The 18,197-nt window shown below is 35.6% G+C and overlaps 1 protein-coding gene and 1 non-coding gene across 3 annotated transcripts in view; one reads left to right on the forward strand and one right to left on the reverse strand.

Annotated features, from left to right (window-relative positions):
• Positions 1-16,721, forward strand: part of Trak2 (trafficking kinesin protein 2) — a 57,495-nt gene extending 40,774 nt beyond the window's left edge. For both annotated transcript variants that reach the window (XM_027941727.2, XM_027941726.2), the window contains 9 exons: positions 558-688; positions 1,039-1,113; positions 2,200-2,337; positions 4,645-4,721; positions 5,141-5,344; positions 6,646-6,944; positions 8,448-8,714; positions 10,549-10,654; positions 12,831-16,721. In XM_027941727.2, the coding sequence (XP_027797528.2) occupies positions 558-688; positions 1,039-1,113; positions 2,200-2,337; positions 4,645-4,721; positions 5,141-5,344; positions 6,646-6,944; positions 8,448-8,714; positions 10,549-10,654; positions 12,831-13,509 (1,976 nt within the window). In that variant the 3' untranslated portion in view covers positions 13,510-16,721. The remainder of the gene's footprint in view (positions 1-557; positions 689-1,038; positions 1,114-2,199; positions 2,338-4,644; positions 4,722-5,140; positions 5,345-6,645; positions 6,945-8,447; positions 8,715-10,548; positions 10,655-12,830) is intronic.
• On the reverse strand, positions 10,807-10,880 carry Trnaa-ugc (transfer RNA alanine (anticodon UGC)). The gene has a single exon. It is a non-coding gene; the product is annotated as a tRNA-Ala (tRNA).
• Positions 16,722-18,197: the final 1,476 nt, after the last annotated feature.

Here is an 18,197-nt window from a genome sequence, read left to right on the forward strand (position 1 = left end):
AGAATGCTAGGCTGCAAGAATTACTCTGGAGGTCCTACTTATTCTTCTGGGTAGCCCAGAAAGTCTGTCTCACACAGAAGCATCTCAGTAGCTTTATCACATTCTGTCACAGATTGTGACTGTCCCATTCTGTAACTGTTCCTTTGTTAGATTAGTTAAGATTAATTATCATTGTTTGTGGGATTTAAGTTACATATCCCTGAAGAGTTCTCAAAGACAAATGAAATTGCCTGTTAATGCTTGCAAAAATATGTAATTCACTTAGCTCTCCTTTTAGTTTTTCAGTCCGTCATTAAGAGAAATATTGGAACAACTGTCTTACATAAAGAAAAAAATTGAAGTAAAACATTTAGCCTTTGGCCTTTATAAGTCATCTCTTTTTCAGTGTCATTGTCTCCTGTATAATTCCCAGCATTTGCCTATCTCAGAAAAAGCTTTTGTAATTTATGTTAAAGAAAAATGTATTTATGCTTGTCCAGTCCTTGTTACTAATCAGAATTCAGCCTATAGGCAGTAGTTTGCCAACCCTTGCTATACCTTTTAATTTTGCTTCCTAGGAGAAACAAATGCTCAGATGTCCAAAATGACTGAAGAATTGTCAGGGAAGAGTGATGAACTGATTCGATACCAAGAGGAGATCTCCTCGCTTTTGTCTCAGATTGTAGATCTGCAGCACAAACTTAAAGAAGTAGGTGTATTCATTCATTCAGCTAATGTTTGCTAAGCAGCACTAGATACATGGAGCAAAATATACAGGTCCCCAGCCCTTTTTAATGCCTTAGTCTAATTACTGTTTTAATCTTCCTTATTTCCTAAAATATCTTAAATAGTTTGGAGTCACTATTTTTCTCTTAAATGGTGTTAGATTTTCCTTAGAATTTTGCTCACTTTATTGTTCTTAATTGGCTTTTAAAAGCCTTTTAAAGGACTTAAGAATACGTGTCCCACAGAGAAACTTTTAAGATGTTTTTAAAAGTTAAGGTAGTAGCCATTTTTAATATGGGAAAGTCTCATGTGTCTCTTTTAATATATTGTTAGCATGTGATTGAAAAGGAAGAACTAAGACTTCACCTACAAGCTTCCAAAGATGCCCAGCGACAACTGACAATGGAGGTAGTGAAATCTTCCTTGATCTTGTATAATTCAGGAGGGCTGGGATGAGTAGTTTTTTTTCCGTCTTTGAGACTAAATTATTAAAGGGGAATTACCAGGTTTGAAAAACATCCAAAGATTTAGATGAAATTATAAGATCTGTGAAGAAAAGCATTTTTAAAATTGTGTCTCTAAAACTAATAATGGCAACATCCTTCTTGATTAGTAGGGAAAACCTTGACCTTTGTAAGATTCTTTAGAAATATAGGACCCTTTTACTGGTCTGCCTTAAATAGTCCAGCAGTTTTTAAATAAGATCATTTCTCAGTAGTAAGAGAAATAGCAAAACTTTTACTTTCTGTCTACATAAACATTTTATATGTTAGATATAACTTAGTGGTAATTTAGTATGCATAAGAATCACCTGGGAGAGCAGGTTTTCAATGGAAATGCCCAGGCACCATCCCAAGAGTTTCTAATTCAATTAATTTAGAGCAAGGGCCTAGAATGTACTTTTTATTTTTTGGTACTAGGGATTGAACCCAAGGGTGCTTAACCACTGAAACACATCCCCAGCCCTTTTTTAAGACAGGGTCTCACTAAATTGCTTAGGGCCTTGCTAAACTGCTGAGGCTGGCTTTGCCTTCTGAGCCACTGGAATCTTAGTGTGTACCACCGTGCCCAGCTGCTAGATGTTCATTTTAATGAACATCCCTGGCTCTGGTGATTCTGATGAGTAACAGTACACATACTAGAAGAAATTTTTTTCAGTTCTGAAAATTATATACTCTTTTACCAGACTTGTGTATCTAGCTGTAAAAGAAGATTCTGAAACAAGAGGGAAAAACTACTTGCTTCAGATGATTGAACAGCCTGATATCAAGTACAACACTTTCTGTACTCTTGATCTTGTCACTTAAAGACTTCAGAGTGATGTTTAAAGGAAAGATATGACTTGACCATATCTTTTAAACCTCCTCTGTAAGCTTGATAAAGTTAGCTTAACCCCCTGGATAAAATTAATACTTATCCCCAGGATTTCTGTGGTTTTTTTTCCTATTGTTGTTTTGAGAAGATAGTGAAGTACACTGCTGTCCTTTCTTTCAGCTACATGAGTTACAAGACAGGAATATGGAGTGTTTGGGAATGTTACATGAATCCCAAGAAGAAATAAAGGAACTTCGTAGCAGGTCTGGCCCTGCTGCTCATCTGTACTTCTCCCAATCTTATGGAGCTTTTACTGGGGTAAGAAACAGAAAGATGCCATGAATTTAAGGAAAAGATTAGATTGTCCTAAGAGTGAGAGGATTTATGATGGCATAAGTTGCCTTGAGATGAGATAACATGGTTTGTTCTTGTTTCTGAGATCCAGTTATAGATTTAGACTTCAATTTGATATATCCCTATCTTAATACTCTTACTAATTCTAACAGATGACCTTCTAGAGTACTGTAATAAGTAAGATGAACTGTAAGGAAATTACATTTTAATCTGTGTACTAAGAGCTACTTAAACATGGTTCATCTCACCTGAGGTCCATCATCTACTAATTATTTAAACAGTACTTTAAGTATCTAAAACCTCTTTCAGTACCTCTTGAAGTTTCTTGTTATGTTTAACTCCATTTAGAATGTAAGCCCCATGAGAATAGGAGTTATTTAATTCATTAGTAGACAGTATCTTTTTTTTTAATTTGTTTTAATTAGTTATAGATGACAGAATGCATTTTGATACATCATATATAATGGAGTATAATTTCTCATTCTTCTGGTTGTACATGATGTAGTAGACAGTATATTTTTAATGGTAGAAATTAATAAAAGCTTCTGAGTTTTTGCCAGAATTTGTGATGTTGGTTCAAAGATTTACCTTAGCAATCTTGTTCTTAAACACTTACATGGAGTCCTGTGAAATTTTTAAAAAACCAAAACTCTAAATTTTGGTAGATTTTCTTAAGGATATGAGGGTAGAAGTTTTGTTTTTTAATTTTGAAATAAGTTTGGATTTAAAATTCCAAATATAGTAAAGAGAACTCTTATATATTCTTGAACTATTAACATACTACTGTATTTACTAATTACATGTCCTTTTTTTATTCTGGACCATTTAATAAGTTGCAGATACAACATATTACCCCTTAGTATGTAAGTGTGTGTCTGCTAAAAGCAAGGACACTCAGGAGGACTTGCCTACATAATCACACTATGACCATCAGCATCAGGAAGTTGACTTGATGTAATACTGTTGTCTAATCGACAGAGCCCATAGATATTTTCCCAGTTCTCCGAATAATGTCCTTTAAAAGATGCATGGCATTTAGTAATTTAAACCAAGGAAGATTCTTTTGGTTTTTTTATTTCATAACCTTTATAGAATGTCCTCAATTTAATGCCATATTATTCTCAGTGCATCATATTAGGAGGCTACACAATGTCTATATATTACTTTATTCATGATATTAGTATTTTGTGCAGAGAGACTTTGAAATTAAATGTCCTGTTTCTCCTCAGACTTTCCATGCATGGTGTTAGCTCCATTGATTGTTCTCATCTGGTTTGGTTATTACTATTGTGATTGCCAAATGGTGATTTTCTAATTCCATTTTTCTACATTTTTTAATGACATTCTTTTGTAAGAGCTTTTCTACCCTATTTATTTATTCATTTGCTCCTTGAGTTATATCAATATGAATTCCTATTTTATTCAATGGATTATAAAATATTATTATTATGTATTTTCATATTTAAATTGTCCCAGAGATGGCCAGTGGGATTTCCTTCAAGCTTATATTTACTTTTTGTCCCAGCCCTGGAATTGGCCCTTTCTCCAAGGAGCTCTGATGACATTTTTACAGAGGAATGGTATTCTGAATGCAAGACTGGGTGCTGGGATACCCATTACCACTAGAGTATTTTTGCTTCTAGGCCCTCTCAGCAGATAAAGCTAGGAAATATTTTCTATTTCATACATATACCTAGACAATACATAGGTCTATTTTTCCACTCATATTTATATTTACATATGTATATATAATAAAAATCTCGAGTTCACATGATTGGCTTTAGTTCCATTTATTCTCAGCTCAAATTACTGAGCATGTCAACCATGCTACTTGAATCCTCATCTCTGACCAGGGGAAGAAATAACTTACTTAATTTCTTAATGATTTTTCTAATGTTACAAAAATTTATACATGTATGATATGGATAAGTTAGAAATTACAGAAAACAAAAAGTAATTGTTGCAGAGAATCACAGTTCTTGGCTTATGGTCTTTCAGACCTTTTTGTTTTTGTATATTTGCTCGTGTAATATTTTCTGTTTATCATAATTCCCATTGCTTTCTTATAAAAATATTTCATGAAAAGATAGTTGGTTCTTGCTCAAATGTTTTATTTCCACAGTGTCTCTTTTTATTCACCCTGAGTTTTAGCTTGTGACTATTTTCTTGTGTTTTCTTTTATTATAACACCAAAAATATAGGCTGCTTGAAAATCTGTTGATTAATTTAAGGGCCATGTTCACTTTAGGGAGCACATACTCTTTTTTTCAGGAATCTTTGGCAGCTGAGATTGAGGGGACCATGCGTAAAAAGTTGAGTTTGGATGAGGAATCTCTCTTTAAACAAAAGTAAGTACAGATCACAAGGTGATCTCAACTACTGGAATGGACATTAAACAGAAGCCACAGGTCTGGGGTTGTTGCTCAGCCTAGTATGTGCAAGGCCCTGGGTTCAGCCACCAGCACTAAACGGGAAAAAAGAAGCCACAATCCAAAGTGGTAACTGTTATGAAATTCAGTAGTAAATCTTCTTACTATTCTTTTTTTTCCCTTCATTATACTGACTTAAGAGAATTTTCTTGTTCTTAAAGTTTATTTTCTACTAAAAACTAAACAAAGAATTAAACTGAGAGTTCTAAGAACTAAAGTCTCTAAACTTTAAAAACTGTTCAGGGTGGCTTTATTTCTAATGAACTGTACATTCAAGACTCTGCTAAAGCACCCTAGTGGATGGCAGAGATAGTAACGAATGCTTCCTTTTTTGACAGAGCCCAGCAGAAAAGGGTGTTTGATACTGTCAAGGTTGCAAATGACACACGGGGCCGCTCTGTCCCATTTCCAGCTCTGCTACCCATCCCAGGCTCAAACCGTTCAAGTGTCATCATGACAGCAAAACCTTTTGAGTCTGGTGTACAGCAAACAGAGGACAAAACACTCCCAAACCCAGGGAGCAACTCAGAGGAGGCTCCAGGGTAAGAAACAGATGACAGCAGTGATTCTGCATTTCTGTGGCATTGGCATACCAAATACATATACTGAGTATTCCAGCACTCCTCTATACTGTAAAGGTTCTATAACTCTCCATTCTCATTCAGTTTCGATGTCCTACATTATGTGTAGGATATTATCGATTTCAATCAATGTTTTTGAGTGAAAAGGTGTGTTCAAAACAGAGTTTGCATTTAACTTCAAAATTTTTCACTTCTTATAAGTCTAAATCTTCATGTTCAAAGTCAATTTGTTCGAATCAATTTGGTCAGTGTTATAAATGCATCAGATGACATTTTCTCCTATCCCATGTTTATAATCTCAAACACTTTGGTGCTTTGGATAAAGAATGAATTTAAGTACATATTGTGAAGCTCCAGGTTGCTTCTGATTTCTTACTTGTTTAAACTCAAATTATTTTCCTTCTTTTCATTAATTCAGTTCTTTAAATTACATATAATTAGAAGCTAAGCAGCTTTATTAGAAAAAGTCAACTGGAAACCTTTGAAACATGAGTATATGGCACTTTAGGAAAATCTTACCTAATGCAGAAATCTGTCACACAAGGTTTCATTTGTGTTGCTTGGTCTGTCATGAGCATGGTGTGTCCCTTGTTATATAGTTGTCTTAGGAGAAGCTCTGAAACAGATCTATGGGAATTCACACAGTTACTAAGCAAGTATAATCTTTCCTTTGATGTTATTTGTAAAATAATTTCTAATTTTCCAATGTTGAAAAGTTTAAAAAAAAATGTGCACCAGAGAACTATGAAAATTCAGTATTATACAAATCTTATTATCTTTTAAATACTTTGCAACATTCACAGCCCAAAGGAAATTTTTTCATAATTTCATATTTTTAAACTGTTGTTTTTCAACTAATGACATGTCATTTAATGGATAGCATGTTCTCTTTTATCATATTACTTAAAATAATGATACCTCTTATAACCAATGGATAGATTCAGTAAAATGTGATATTTACTTTTCTGACTACCTGATATGAACATATAGATGGACATATCTATAGCTTCATAAATCAAATAGAAAAATTGACAAACACAACATAACAATAAAATATATGTTTTGCCTCTCTAAAGTAATTTGAAATATCTGTAAAAATGACATTTAGTAAGTATTGCTGGTGATTTGGATTTGTTGTTATTGTACTCCAGATATTCTATGAGAATACCTCACTTTTAAAATCAGTCTCTTAAATGTTCACCCTTATAGGAAGGAGAGGTCATGACTTTATGATCTGATCAGTGAATTTGATTTTCCTGCAGAAGCTCTCAGTCGGTGAGCCAGCCAGAACCTTCAGAAGACAGTGATTTGGCTACAGCACTGCATCGCCTCAGCCTGCGTCGACAGAACTACTTAAGTGAGAAGCAGTTCTTTGCTGAAGAGTGGGAACGGAAGATCCGGGTTCTGGCTGACCAAAAAGAGGGGGTTAGTGGCTATGACACCCCCACAGAGAGCCTTGCATCTGTTTGCACCGACCAGTCAGAGATCACAGACCTCAGCAGTGCCAGTTGCCTTCGAGGCTTTATGCCAGAAAAATTACAAATCGTCAAGCCCCTTGAAGGTAATAAGTCAGTAAGGGCTCTGTCCAAACTAGGCAGCATTTGGACTTTCCTTTCCCTGGACTTGAGATTCTGTTGTAACTATAAGAGCACTGTGTGTGGAAGATATATTTTCAAATCTCACTGTTTGGCTGATAGGGCATTACGTGTTTTGTGGAAAATTAGTAAATGAGATCAGCGTTCTCTAAGTCATCGTCCATCAGTTCTTTTCTGATATTTTTAATATAAATATGAGGGGGGAGGAGGAGGAATCTTTTCCTGTCCTTTGCTAAGGACTGTCATTAATAGCAGTTTCCATAGTATGAAAAACGAAAATGAACTGGAGATGATGCCTCATGTCCATCTTCCTATTCGAAAAAGAATTCTATATCCAGGAACAATAATTACTTTGGGGTTTGTATGCTTGCATTTTTTTTTTCTTAATTTCTGTTTCAGTTCAGTTTTTATTCTAAGGTAGTACTTGAATTCAAAATAAATTTCTTTGTTTTATGGGATATTGACAGTTCTCAAATGAGACTCTGCCATTATCATAACCATTATTATAAAAGAATTATGCATTAAACAAAATTTGGGGTAGTTAACCTATAAGGATCCCTCAACTCAAAGGATCCACAACTTAGTTTGATGTAGGCATTTGTCAGAGTTGTCATTCTTAGGATGAAATGACTGTAGTGACATAATTAGATGCTGCATCTGGTGCAGGTGCTTGGGATGAGTGTTTACCAGGGACCCATACACTAGAACCAAGGGAATGTATCTTTTTTTATCATTTTCATTTTCCTTTTCTTCCTGGGAACCCAGAGGAGAAAGAATCATGAGCAAGATGGGGAAGTACATAAAGAAATTACTGAAAATTCAACTTATCTCCCAACCTAGGAGCCTGGCTTTTGGCTTCCAAGTTTATAAGCCCTGTTCCAGGCCAGGGGAGTATTGATTTTTATCACCAGGGAAAACACAACCCACCTCTCAGGTACATCCCATCCTTTTCCTCACTGCTTCAGCATCCTGATTCCCATTAAGAATGTCTTCTTGGATTTTTTCCCCTCCCCTTCTTTAAATATCCTTTTATAAAATTTATTTATTTATTATTTTGGAGGGGATACCGGGGATTGAACTCAGGGGCACCCAACCACTGAGCCACTCTCCCAGACCTATTTTGTATTTTATTTAGAGCCAGGGTCTCACTGAGTTGCTTAGTGCCTTGCTTTTGCCAAGGCTGGCTTTGAACTTTCAATCCTACCTCAGCCTCCCGAGCCGCAGGAATTACAGGAGTGTGCCACCATACCCTGCTAATTGTCCTTTTTAAAGTTGACTTTTGAAATCGGTTATTACACCCCCAATGTCTTATCAGTCTTTCACAGAGAATTTTAATTTGCCAAGCTTATTAACAAAATATTAAGATCAATAAGTAGTTTTATTACTATCATTATTACTATTGCACACATAATTTTAACTTCTGTTCAAGATTTAAGATGTCTCTCTTTTCCCTTGGCTTGTACATTCAGGATCACAAACTCTACATCACTGGCAGCAGCTTGCTCAACCAAACTTGGGAACTATTCTTGATCCACGACCAGGTGTCATTACTAAAGGCTTTACCCAGTTGCCCAAAGGTGCCATCTATCACATCTCGGATTTAGAGGAGGATGAAGAGGAGGGCATCACTTTTCAGGTTCAGCAGCCTCTTCACGTGGAGCAGAAACCTACAGTATCCAAACCAGTAACAGGGATCTTCCTACCACCCATTTCTTCAACAGTTGGACCAGTTGCAGGTAAGAAGAGTGCTTGGTTGAACATGGCCTAGTAACCAGTAGCTTTTTGCATTCTGACTGATCAACTGGCTTCCTCTGCTCAAATCTCACTGGAATGTATTCAGTATTGGATTTATGATAATGCCTATCTGTGGCACTAGTGACATTCTAATTCTCTCTACTTTATCTCAGCCATGCCTTCATGGATTGGTCAGAGATTGATCAATTCAGTCAGTTTGCAAAAGGTTTGCATACCTTTTGGTCTCAGTATCTGTTAAAAATTTTTGAGAATTCAAGACAGAGTTTCTATGAAGGTTGTGTTACATCAATTGATAGTTGCTGTTAGAAAACAACTGGCAGAAGTAAGAGTTTTTTTAATATTTTTAATATTTTTTTTAAAATATTAAATCACTGTTACACAAATACTATGCTTTATTTTTTTAAAAAAAGTCTTTTTTTTAAGAAGTAATAAAAATTGTTTTGTTTTTTTTTTTAACAGTTTTACAAGCCTTTAGATTCTGACTTAACAGAAGGTAGCAGAATTCTCATTATCAGTATCTACATTCAGTCTTTCACAGTATGTTGTTTTGATTGAGCAATACAAAAAAATTGCAGCCTCACATAAACATGTAGAAGTTGAAAAAGGAAAGAGTATTTTAATAGTCTTTTCAGGTGTTTATTGATATTCTTCAATATTATAACCAAAACTTGGTCCATGGTAGTTTCTTGAACATTTATAGCAATGTAGATTCTGCAATTCTATCAATGAATTTTCATACTTTGTTACATAAAACGGATTGGTCCTGTATTTTTAACTTATTTACTCAGGCACAGTTTTGAAACATGTATTGGTCATTAATAAAATACTGGTTTAGTGAGTTATGCAGATCTTCTAATGGTTGAAACATTTCATTATTTTATATTGAAATTGTATTAATATCACCACCTATCCCAAAAGAAAATTCTTAAATATTAGGAAACTTTCAAGCTCTCTAGTGGTAGATACGAGTTTTCCAAAACTCTGATTTTTATTTGAAACCTACAATTTTGTCAATGGCAGAAAATATTATTGTTATTTCTTTTGAAGGAGTAGGTTCATTTCATTCGTTTTGGAGAAAAATGCCTGCCAGATACCCAAGACTGACTAACTATAGCTTGCCTCTTATTCTTTCAAGTAAAAATGTGGCTTCCTGGCAAAATTTCAACTCATCTGCACAAATGCTTTTTCTTCTAGATAATCATTACCTTGATGTGCAACAGAAGTACTAACGCATACTTCATTTTATTGCATGGCATTAAGATTTATGGGCCAAGATTCAAGATTTAGTAAAGAATTTTTACTAAATTCATCAAGGGCATTCTTAGCTAAATCTGGCTTTTTTTTTTCTTTTTCCTGTTACTATGAGTGCATGAGAATGAAAAATACAAGTATAGTTTGGAGACATTGCCTTGATTTGTACTAAAGAGCCAGCAATTTTACCCATCAAAAAGAAAAATTCCCTATCATAGCATAACTGTAAAAGCAGCTTTGACCACACTTTGAAAATCACAGAAGTAATTTAGATGACTAGATGTTGATTTTTTTAATGTATTTTTTCAGAATGTATTTTTCTCTCATTGCTAAACTATTTTTATGCCTTTTTATTTACAGTTTTAAAGTTTTGAAGGATTAAGCTAAATACTAATCAGTTAATACTTGTGCATGCAATCTTTTTATTTTATTTCCATATTTGGGGATTTTTACTACAAAAGGCAGATGATAAATGCTTTAATATTAATAAATAATGATGAGCTTCTTATAATATTAACCTAGTCTTTCAATTTTGTGTTTGGCTCCCTGAAAATCTCATTTCAGTTTCAACCTCAAACCCAGGAAAGTGTCTGTCATGCACGAACTCGACATTCACCTTCACCACCTGTAGGATATTACATCCCTCTGATATCACTCAGGTTACCCCTAGGTAAGAGGGCCTGGGAAATCTGGCGCCTCACATAAATTTCTTTATAAAATTACCTTCATTTTAATTCCCAGAATTTTAAGTAATGTTCTGTATAATTTGTCTTTAGTCTATTTTCACATTTGATCATTTTAACTCTTTTTTTTTTTTTTTTTTTGTGGTACTGGGGGTTGAACCCAGGGCCTTGTGCATGCAAGGCAAGCACTCTACCAACTGAGCTATATCCCCAGCCCCATTTTAACTCTTTGAAGTAGACAGGATAAGTGAGTATATATTGTTTAAAATGAAGAAACTGGGACATTGAAAGTTGAAGTGACTGGTCCAAGGGCAGACAGCTAGTAAATGACCCAGCCAAGGCTATATCCAGAGTTAGCCACACTGCAGAATTTGAAGGACCAGTGCCCTGCACAATACCACCTTCACTTCTGACACCACCTATAAAGTTCAAGGGGTTTCCACAACTCTGTCAAGTTTATTAATTTGTTAGGACTCACAGAAAGCTGTTTTACTTGTTTTATTACAAAGAAAGAACATAGGTTAAAATTATCTAAATAAAGAAATGTATAGGGCAGAGTCTGTGGGGTTTCTACACATGAAGAATCTCTTGTCATTACTCTCCTGGCATCAATGGGTAACAGTGTGTGACTCAAGCCTTAGTGTCCAGAGTTTTACTGGTGCTTCATTGTGTCAGCATAATTGGTTGATTTCCCACATGGTTGAATTCAGCCTCCAGTACAACTGATATTGTATGACCCAAAGCTTCAAGCCTTAATCACACTGTTGGTCATTCTGGCATGGCCAGTCTTCACCCTAAGACTATTTGGTGTGGCCAGACCCATCATAAGATCTGTGACTAGCTCCCACTCTAACCAAAGACATTCCTATAGACTGCTTCCCAAAAGAGCTGAAGACAAAGACCAGACCTCTCTGGGCAAAGCCAAATTATTTATTGCACAAGCTTCTCTTGGATGTTGTTTCCATCCTGCCAATTCCCAAAAGAGTCTGTGGTAGCTTTCAGAGACCCATTGACTATTGTAGGGATATTGTTAACTAGAAGTAAAAAAGAAAGAAGATGTAAAACGGAATCAAGGATACAAAATGGGTACAGGAATAAAACCTAGTGCACAAAATGTACCATAAAGTCTCATCTACTAGATAAGGTGATCCATGCATTTGAGTCTTACTTTCTAGCTTCCAGTGTGCAGGGAAATAAGATTATGATTTATAATATCTATAAGATAGAAATAAATAAATTGTTTATGGAAGCATTTAAATGATATCCAATAATGATTCCAATCTACAGTGTTCTTACAATCACCAAGATAATTTTTATAAAATTCGTTCTTGAAGGGACTTTTAATTGAAATATATAATTTGGGAAAGGACAGGCAAATCTACAGTAAGATAAGATTATTAAGTGTAGAGATGGCATAGAGAATATGGACTGCACCAGATCAGAGGTTCTCAGTTGGATTAATTTGACCAAGGAAGGAGTCAAACTTGCTTGACTAGCTTTTATACGAGTTGGTGCTACAAAAATTTGCATTTTTTTCCTAATCTTTAAAAATATTGAAATTGTGATACACTGAGCATTTTGTAATAAAGTGAAAGTTTATTAAATACTGATAACATTTGTTCAGGAGAAAATTGGCTAAAGAACTCTCCATTCTGTCACCATTTCCTTAAGTACATGATTTCTTATTTAGTTTTTCTTCTTAACTGAGCATAAAATAAGAAGAAAGAGTCTAATGGTTGCAAAATTTTTAATTATTTCTAACTTCCTAAAAACACATGTTCTAAGTTAATGTACTGAAAAATTTATTTCTCAAGTATTCATGTATTACTGCTGTTTGGAATTAACATTTCTTGGAAAATGGGAATTGAATAGTCAGAGGTTTGTTATTTCTCAGTGATATAAAACTGAAAATTTGCTAGGCACAGTGGTACATACCTATAATCCCAGCTCCTTGGGGAGGCTGAGGCAGGAGTATCCTAAGTTCAAGGCCAGCCTTTGCAACTTAGTGATACCCTGTCTCAAACTAAAAAATAAAAAAGACGGGATGTAGCCCAGTAGTAGAATGCCCTTGGGTTCAATCACCAGTACAAAAAAAAAAATTAAACACCAGTTTGGGATTGCTGTTTTATTCTTAAATACTCTCTTCCTGCTTCTTTCTTTGAGCTCTGGATTCCCTTCGCTATCCTGTGGAAGTAGTGGGAATAGTTCATCGAACACAGCTATGAATTCTCCTGCCATGTCCTATAGACTCAGCATTGGTGAATCCATCACAAACCGACGAGATTCTACTGTAACCTTCAGTAGCACCATGAGCTTGGCCAAACTTCTACAGGAGCATGGCATCTCTGCTAAAGTGTACCACAGCCCAATTTCAGAGAACCCCCTTCTCACGCCTCTTCCAAAAGCCCTTGCTATCCCTTCCACACCTCCAAATTCCCCATCTCATTCACCATGCCCCTCTCCCTTGCCCTTTGAGACCCGAGTGCATCTCTCTGAAAATTTTTTGGCCTCCCGTCCAGCTGAAACATTCCTCCAGGAAATGTATGGCTTGAGACCTTCCCGGAACCCTCCTGATGTTGGCCAGTTGAAGATGAACCTAGTGGATAGGCTGAAGCGACTAGGGATAGCCAGAGTCGTCAAGACCCCTGACAGCCAGGAGAATGGAAAAAGCCAAGAGGCAGAAATCAGCCTACAAAAACCAGACACTGCTGTTTATTTAAATTCCGGTAGCAGCTTAATGGGTGGACTGAGAAGGAATCAGAGTCTTCCAGTCATGATGGGTAGCTTTGGTGTCCCTGTTTGCACATCCTCACCCAAAATGAGTATCCTGAAGGAGGACTGAAACTCATCATTAACTGAACCCTTGTACAGATTAGCACATGAAGGATTGATATGCACTGATACAAGCAATCTAGTCTGACTTGAGAGAAAAGGAATGTTGCAGAAGGGTTGCGAATGTGGAGAGGGCAGTGGAGGTGTGGAAACAAGATTGGGCTGAGGTCCCTGTGGATGAAGTCTGGTAAATTGAAAGTAGAAACGAATTGAGCCATGAGTGTTTGGAGAAAGAAAAGAAAGGTTTAACAATCTTTTAATTGAATTTTCTTGTCTTGAAAATAGAGAATGAATAGAAATTCAGTAGTATTAGAACACACCAGAAAACTGAACTTGCTGATACCTTTACTTCTGATGAGCATAGCAGGATGGGAAGAGAAAAAGAGCAACTTTGACGGTCACTCAGAGAAAGCTCTTCCAAAAGATTGGTGTGGTGATTTCAGTCTGTTACTTGGATGGTAGCGAGATGCTCAAATGTTACTCTGCTAATGTCTGGTTAAATCATGCATCCATCTAATGGTGTGCTCATAGCATTCGCAAAACAAGGAATTTTATCTTTTTAGTTAGATCATAAGTTGAGACTCCTTTTTTCCTGTTTTCAGGCCTTTGAGCCACTGTGAGCTCAAACGCCATCCAAATTCCTTCATATTAAATTATTGAAAGCTCATTTATAAATTTGTATTTTTATACAATATCCAAACAAAAAAAAAAAAAGTGAGTAGGGGTTGGGAGGGATTTTCTTTAAGAAGGAAAATATGGGTTAAGTTGGAACCAAGGAAACTTGTTTTTAGAATATTTTTGTTGGATAATACAGTGGCCAGGAAAGACAAACATCAAGTGCATGTCTTTCAAATTTTCTTGGAGGCTCGAAGGGGTTAAACCAAAAGTGCAATCAATAGGAATTAGGTTATGTTGTATATTTATATGCGTAAAAATTTTTTTGTAAGGAAAGTTGACCACAACTTTTTCCAAAGTGCGCTATGCATATTTTTCATGAAAGATGATGTGTATTTGCACAAAAATTCTCAAGCACATTAAATTATTATAAACTGAAGTAAAACCCAGGTGCTTGCTTTGAGAGTGTATTTTGTTGTTGTTGTTGTTGTTGGGGTTTTTTCCCTAATAAAACATACCTGCCTCATACTTAGTATCCATAGAATTAGAGGACAAACTTTATCATGGAAAAGTTAAGCTTCTTTTCTCTGGGGTTCTTTTTTGACAAACTGAAATAGTAAAGTGAGACCATGAGATTCGGTTTCAGTATTCAGCTGTATGATGAAAGCCTGTGAATTGGGAAGAAGTCTTTCTGTTTTGTGAGTGTTGCTGATCAGGGTCTGTCCCTCGTCAGGTGGCATGGCTTTGTATGACTGGGGCTGGAATATCATTACATGAAAAATATGATAGGGAGAAGGTGGGGGAGGAGACTTATTACTTTGTTCATGAAAACAGGAGATGTATCAATTGATCTTTCTGGTGCTTAATTTGCAATTGCTTTGTTGCTTTGTCCTGAATTAACTGAAAGACAATTTTCTAAAGAGATCTCGACTCCGTCTCCTGTGGTACCACTAGTATACCTATTCCCAGGCCAGGGATGGTCCTTCCTCTCTCCTTTTGAGGTGCCTCCCCTATATAAAGAGCTACAAGCTCCAAAGAATTAAAAAACCAACATGCATACACAGTGGTAAGATTGTATGAGTTTTTCATAATTTTTAGAATCTTTTAATAAAACTTTTCTAAATAAATTCCTCAAAAACAAAGGGTGGAGAGAGAACTCTTCCCATTCTTTCCCCTTGGCTCAGCCGTGCTGATGTCAGCAAGCATACACGCACACAATCAGAAAGGATTCCAGGCAAGTAAGTAAGGCATTAGAACAGAATTGTTGAATTTCCTAAATATTCCAACTCACTTTTTTAAAAATGGCATTTGAATTTCTACTCTGTAAAGTAGCTCTGGGGTGCTTACTTTAGCCAACTCTTAAAGCTTTTTATTTGTTTCCTAAAAAAGTAATCTTCCTGTTTCCTGGACATTTATAATTTCAAAGCAACATCAGGAAGTAGGAAAACATAAGGTTAGGAAGTAATAAAGAATGTTAAATTACCAGATTTATATGCATATTATATAAATCCCTTTAAATTATGCTAGATTTTGTAGTGTTCTGCGTTGAGCATAATTTTTTATAATCAATGCCTAAATGATCACTGGAAGCAGAGTGGGTGTATTAGCAATCAAATAAGAACATCTGATTAAAGAAAACCAGACTGGGGTTTTTGAAAATTCAATTGATACTGATGTCATCGGAAACCATAATTATATGCTGGTGCATGCTTGTCTCTAGAAATGTATCCTATCTTAAAACTGGGTTTTGCTATTTTTGAAGTTTCCACTAAAATCATTTTTGGTACAGCCTGAGAATCTGCAAAGTATAGTAAGAACTAGAGCCTCACAGCAAGTTCTTCCTCAGTTTATCTTATATGCTTTGGTTCTATTTGTGGTTTTTTTCCTCTGGTGTTAGCTGTATCTGTTATTTCGTGCTAGTTTAGGAAATCCCAATCTTTTTTTTTTCCCTCCAACAATGTTTTCAGTGATTAATACCTCAGGTATTTCTGAGTATCCTGTTATCTAGTAGGAGAGATAACTTTCTTGAGCTCAGAATTAAAAGTTCTCCTGAATTAGGAAGATCCCAAATCTTAAGTAAATAGCTGAAGGCATGGATCTTTAGGGAGAAGTTAATGATTATTGTTAAAAGTCATTTTTTTAAACATTTTTGTGCTGTATGCTCTTGATTTGACATAAATGGTCAGACTTTGGCAAGAGAGGAAATAAATTAGAGACGCACAACAGAAACCTATTCTCTTTTAAAAGGTATATTTTGCACAGTATTCAAAGTTTGTTTTTTTCTGACCGTTCTAGTACATAGTTAGTAGTAGGTGGTTCTAACATCTTTGGACATCTGGAACTAGGGCTGTCAGTATTTAGTGTGCTGTCCCTTGCACAGGGATCTGTTCTCTATGTGTACAACAGCAACAGCACAGTGTTGTAACTGAGCTGTTGCATCACAGAGCACAGACCCCTGGGAGTAGGCACAAGTACCCTCTGTTTGGGACAGCCAGAGAAATACCATTTTGTGATGTCTGGGATTTGACTTTGTCAAACAACTCTTTGTGCACCTTCCTTTGCTTTGTAAAATGTAAATCAGATAATAAACATGAGAAGCTTCTTAAATTTTCCTTTGTCTCCCTGTGTTTTGTCCCAGGTCTTGCTCAGATGAGCCTGCACTGTCTCTTCTATGTTGTTTTTAGTTGGAAAACAACATCTACTTGTTGAGCCAACACACAAAACAGACAAGTAACACAGTCAAGTAGTAAACAGATTTTATTGTATGTCACACATACTTTTTTAGAAGTAGTGTCTCTCTATCCCATATTTCCTTAGCAAAGTAATAGTAGTAATAAACTCTAATGACTGGAGATGCAGCTCAGTGTATAGCACTTGCATAGTGTGCCTGAGGCCCTGGGTTGAATCCCCACCACTGCCCAAAAAAATAAAAATAAAATCTGAAGTCATTGATATGCAGATATTAAGTTTGAGAAGATTCAGAAGTGTGAAATAATTCTTTTCCACAATTTTCTCTTGAGATTCTTAACCAGTTAGAAATGGTTTCCAAGAAACTAAATTTAAATACTCTTGGCCTCTAAAGAAAAGGTCCTTCTATATTCTCATCTCCTTCACAATTTCTGTATTTTTAAGACTGGGGTTGTGGCTCAGTGGTAGGGCACTTGCCTAGCATGCATGAGGCACGGTTTTGAGCCTCAGCACCACATAAAGATAAATAAATATGCTATTTTCTCCATCTACAACTAAAAATATATATATACATATATTTTTAAAATTCGGTATTTTTAAAGACTCATCCATATAGAATTTTGGACAATTTTGTGAGGAATAAATTCAATATAAGACTCTTCTTTGAGGGGCTGGGGTTGTGGCTCAGCGATACAGCGCTTTGTCTAGCATGTGTGAGGCGCTGGGTTCAATCCTCAGCATCACATAAAAAAATAAAGACATTGTGTCCAACTATAACTAAAAAATATTTTTTAAAAAAGACTCTTCTTTTGATATGAAATTCAGTAACACTCTTAGAGCATCTTTAATAATGTGTCTTTTTTTCATAAATGAATATCAGTAGATTAAGTCCAGAGACCTTTTGATGGGGGTAAAGATTTGGGACTTTGCTCATTTTCTTTTCTGTATATTAAGTTGGAATTATGCTGCTATCAAGTTTTGTGTGTCTTTTTTTCATTGGCTTATAAAATTAAGGGTCAGAGTGCCACAGAACTTTCACATGAACAAAAGATGCCAAAGTACAACAGCTGGTTGGCAAGCATTGTCCACAATAGCATAAAGTGGTTTTGTTCTTTATTTTAAGAAAGTGCAAGTATGCATAAAATGATATTAGAAGTTAGTGAAAAATATATTACCTGAATATATAAAAATCAAAGTATTATTTCATAAAAGTTAACTTTCTTACCTCCTCAGCAAAACACTAAGTGATTAAAAAGCAAGATTTTCACGTCATATGCAAACAATCTCATATAGCCTCTTATATGACTATTTTTGCCATCACATAATCTTCTTCTTTTTTTTTTTGCTACTGGGGATTGAACCCAGGGGCACTTAACCACTGAGCCACATCCCCAT

The sequence above is a fragment of the Marmota flaviventris genome, chromosome 11, assembly GCF_047511675.1.
Source record: "Marmota flaviventris isolate mMarFla1 chromosome 11, mMarFla1.hap1, whole genome shotgun sequence".
Taxonomy (NCBI): Eukaryota; Metazoa; Chordata; class Mammalia; order Rodentia; family Sciuridae; genus Marmota; species Marmota flaviventris.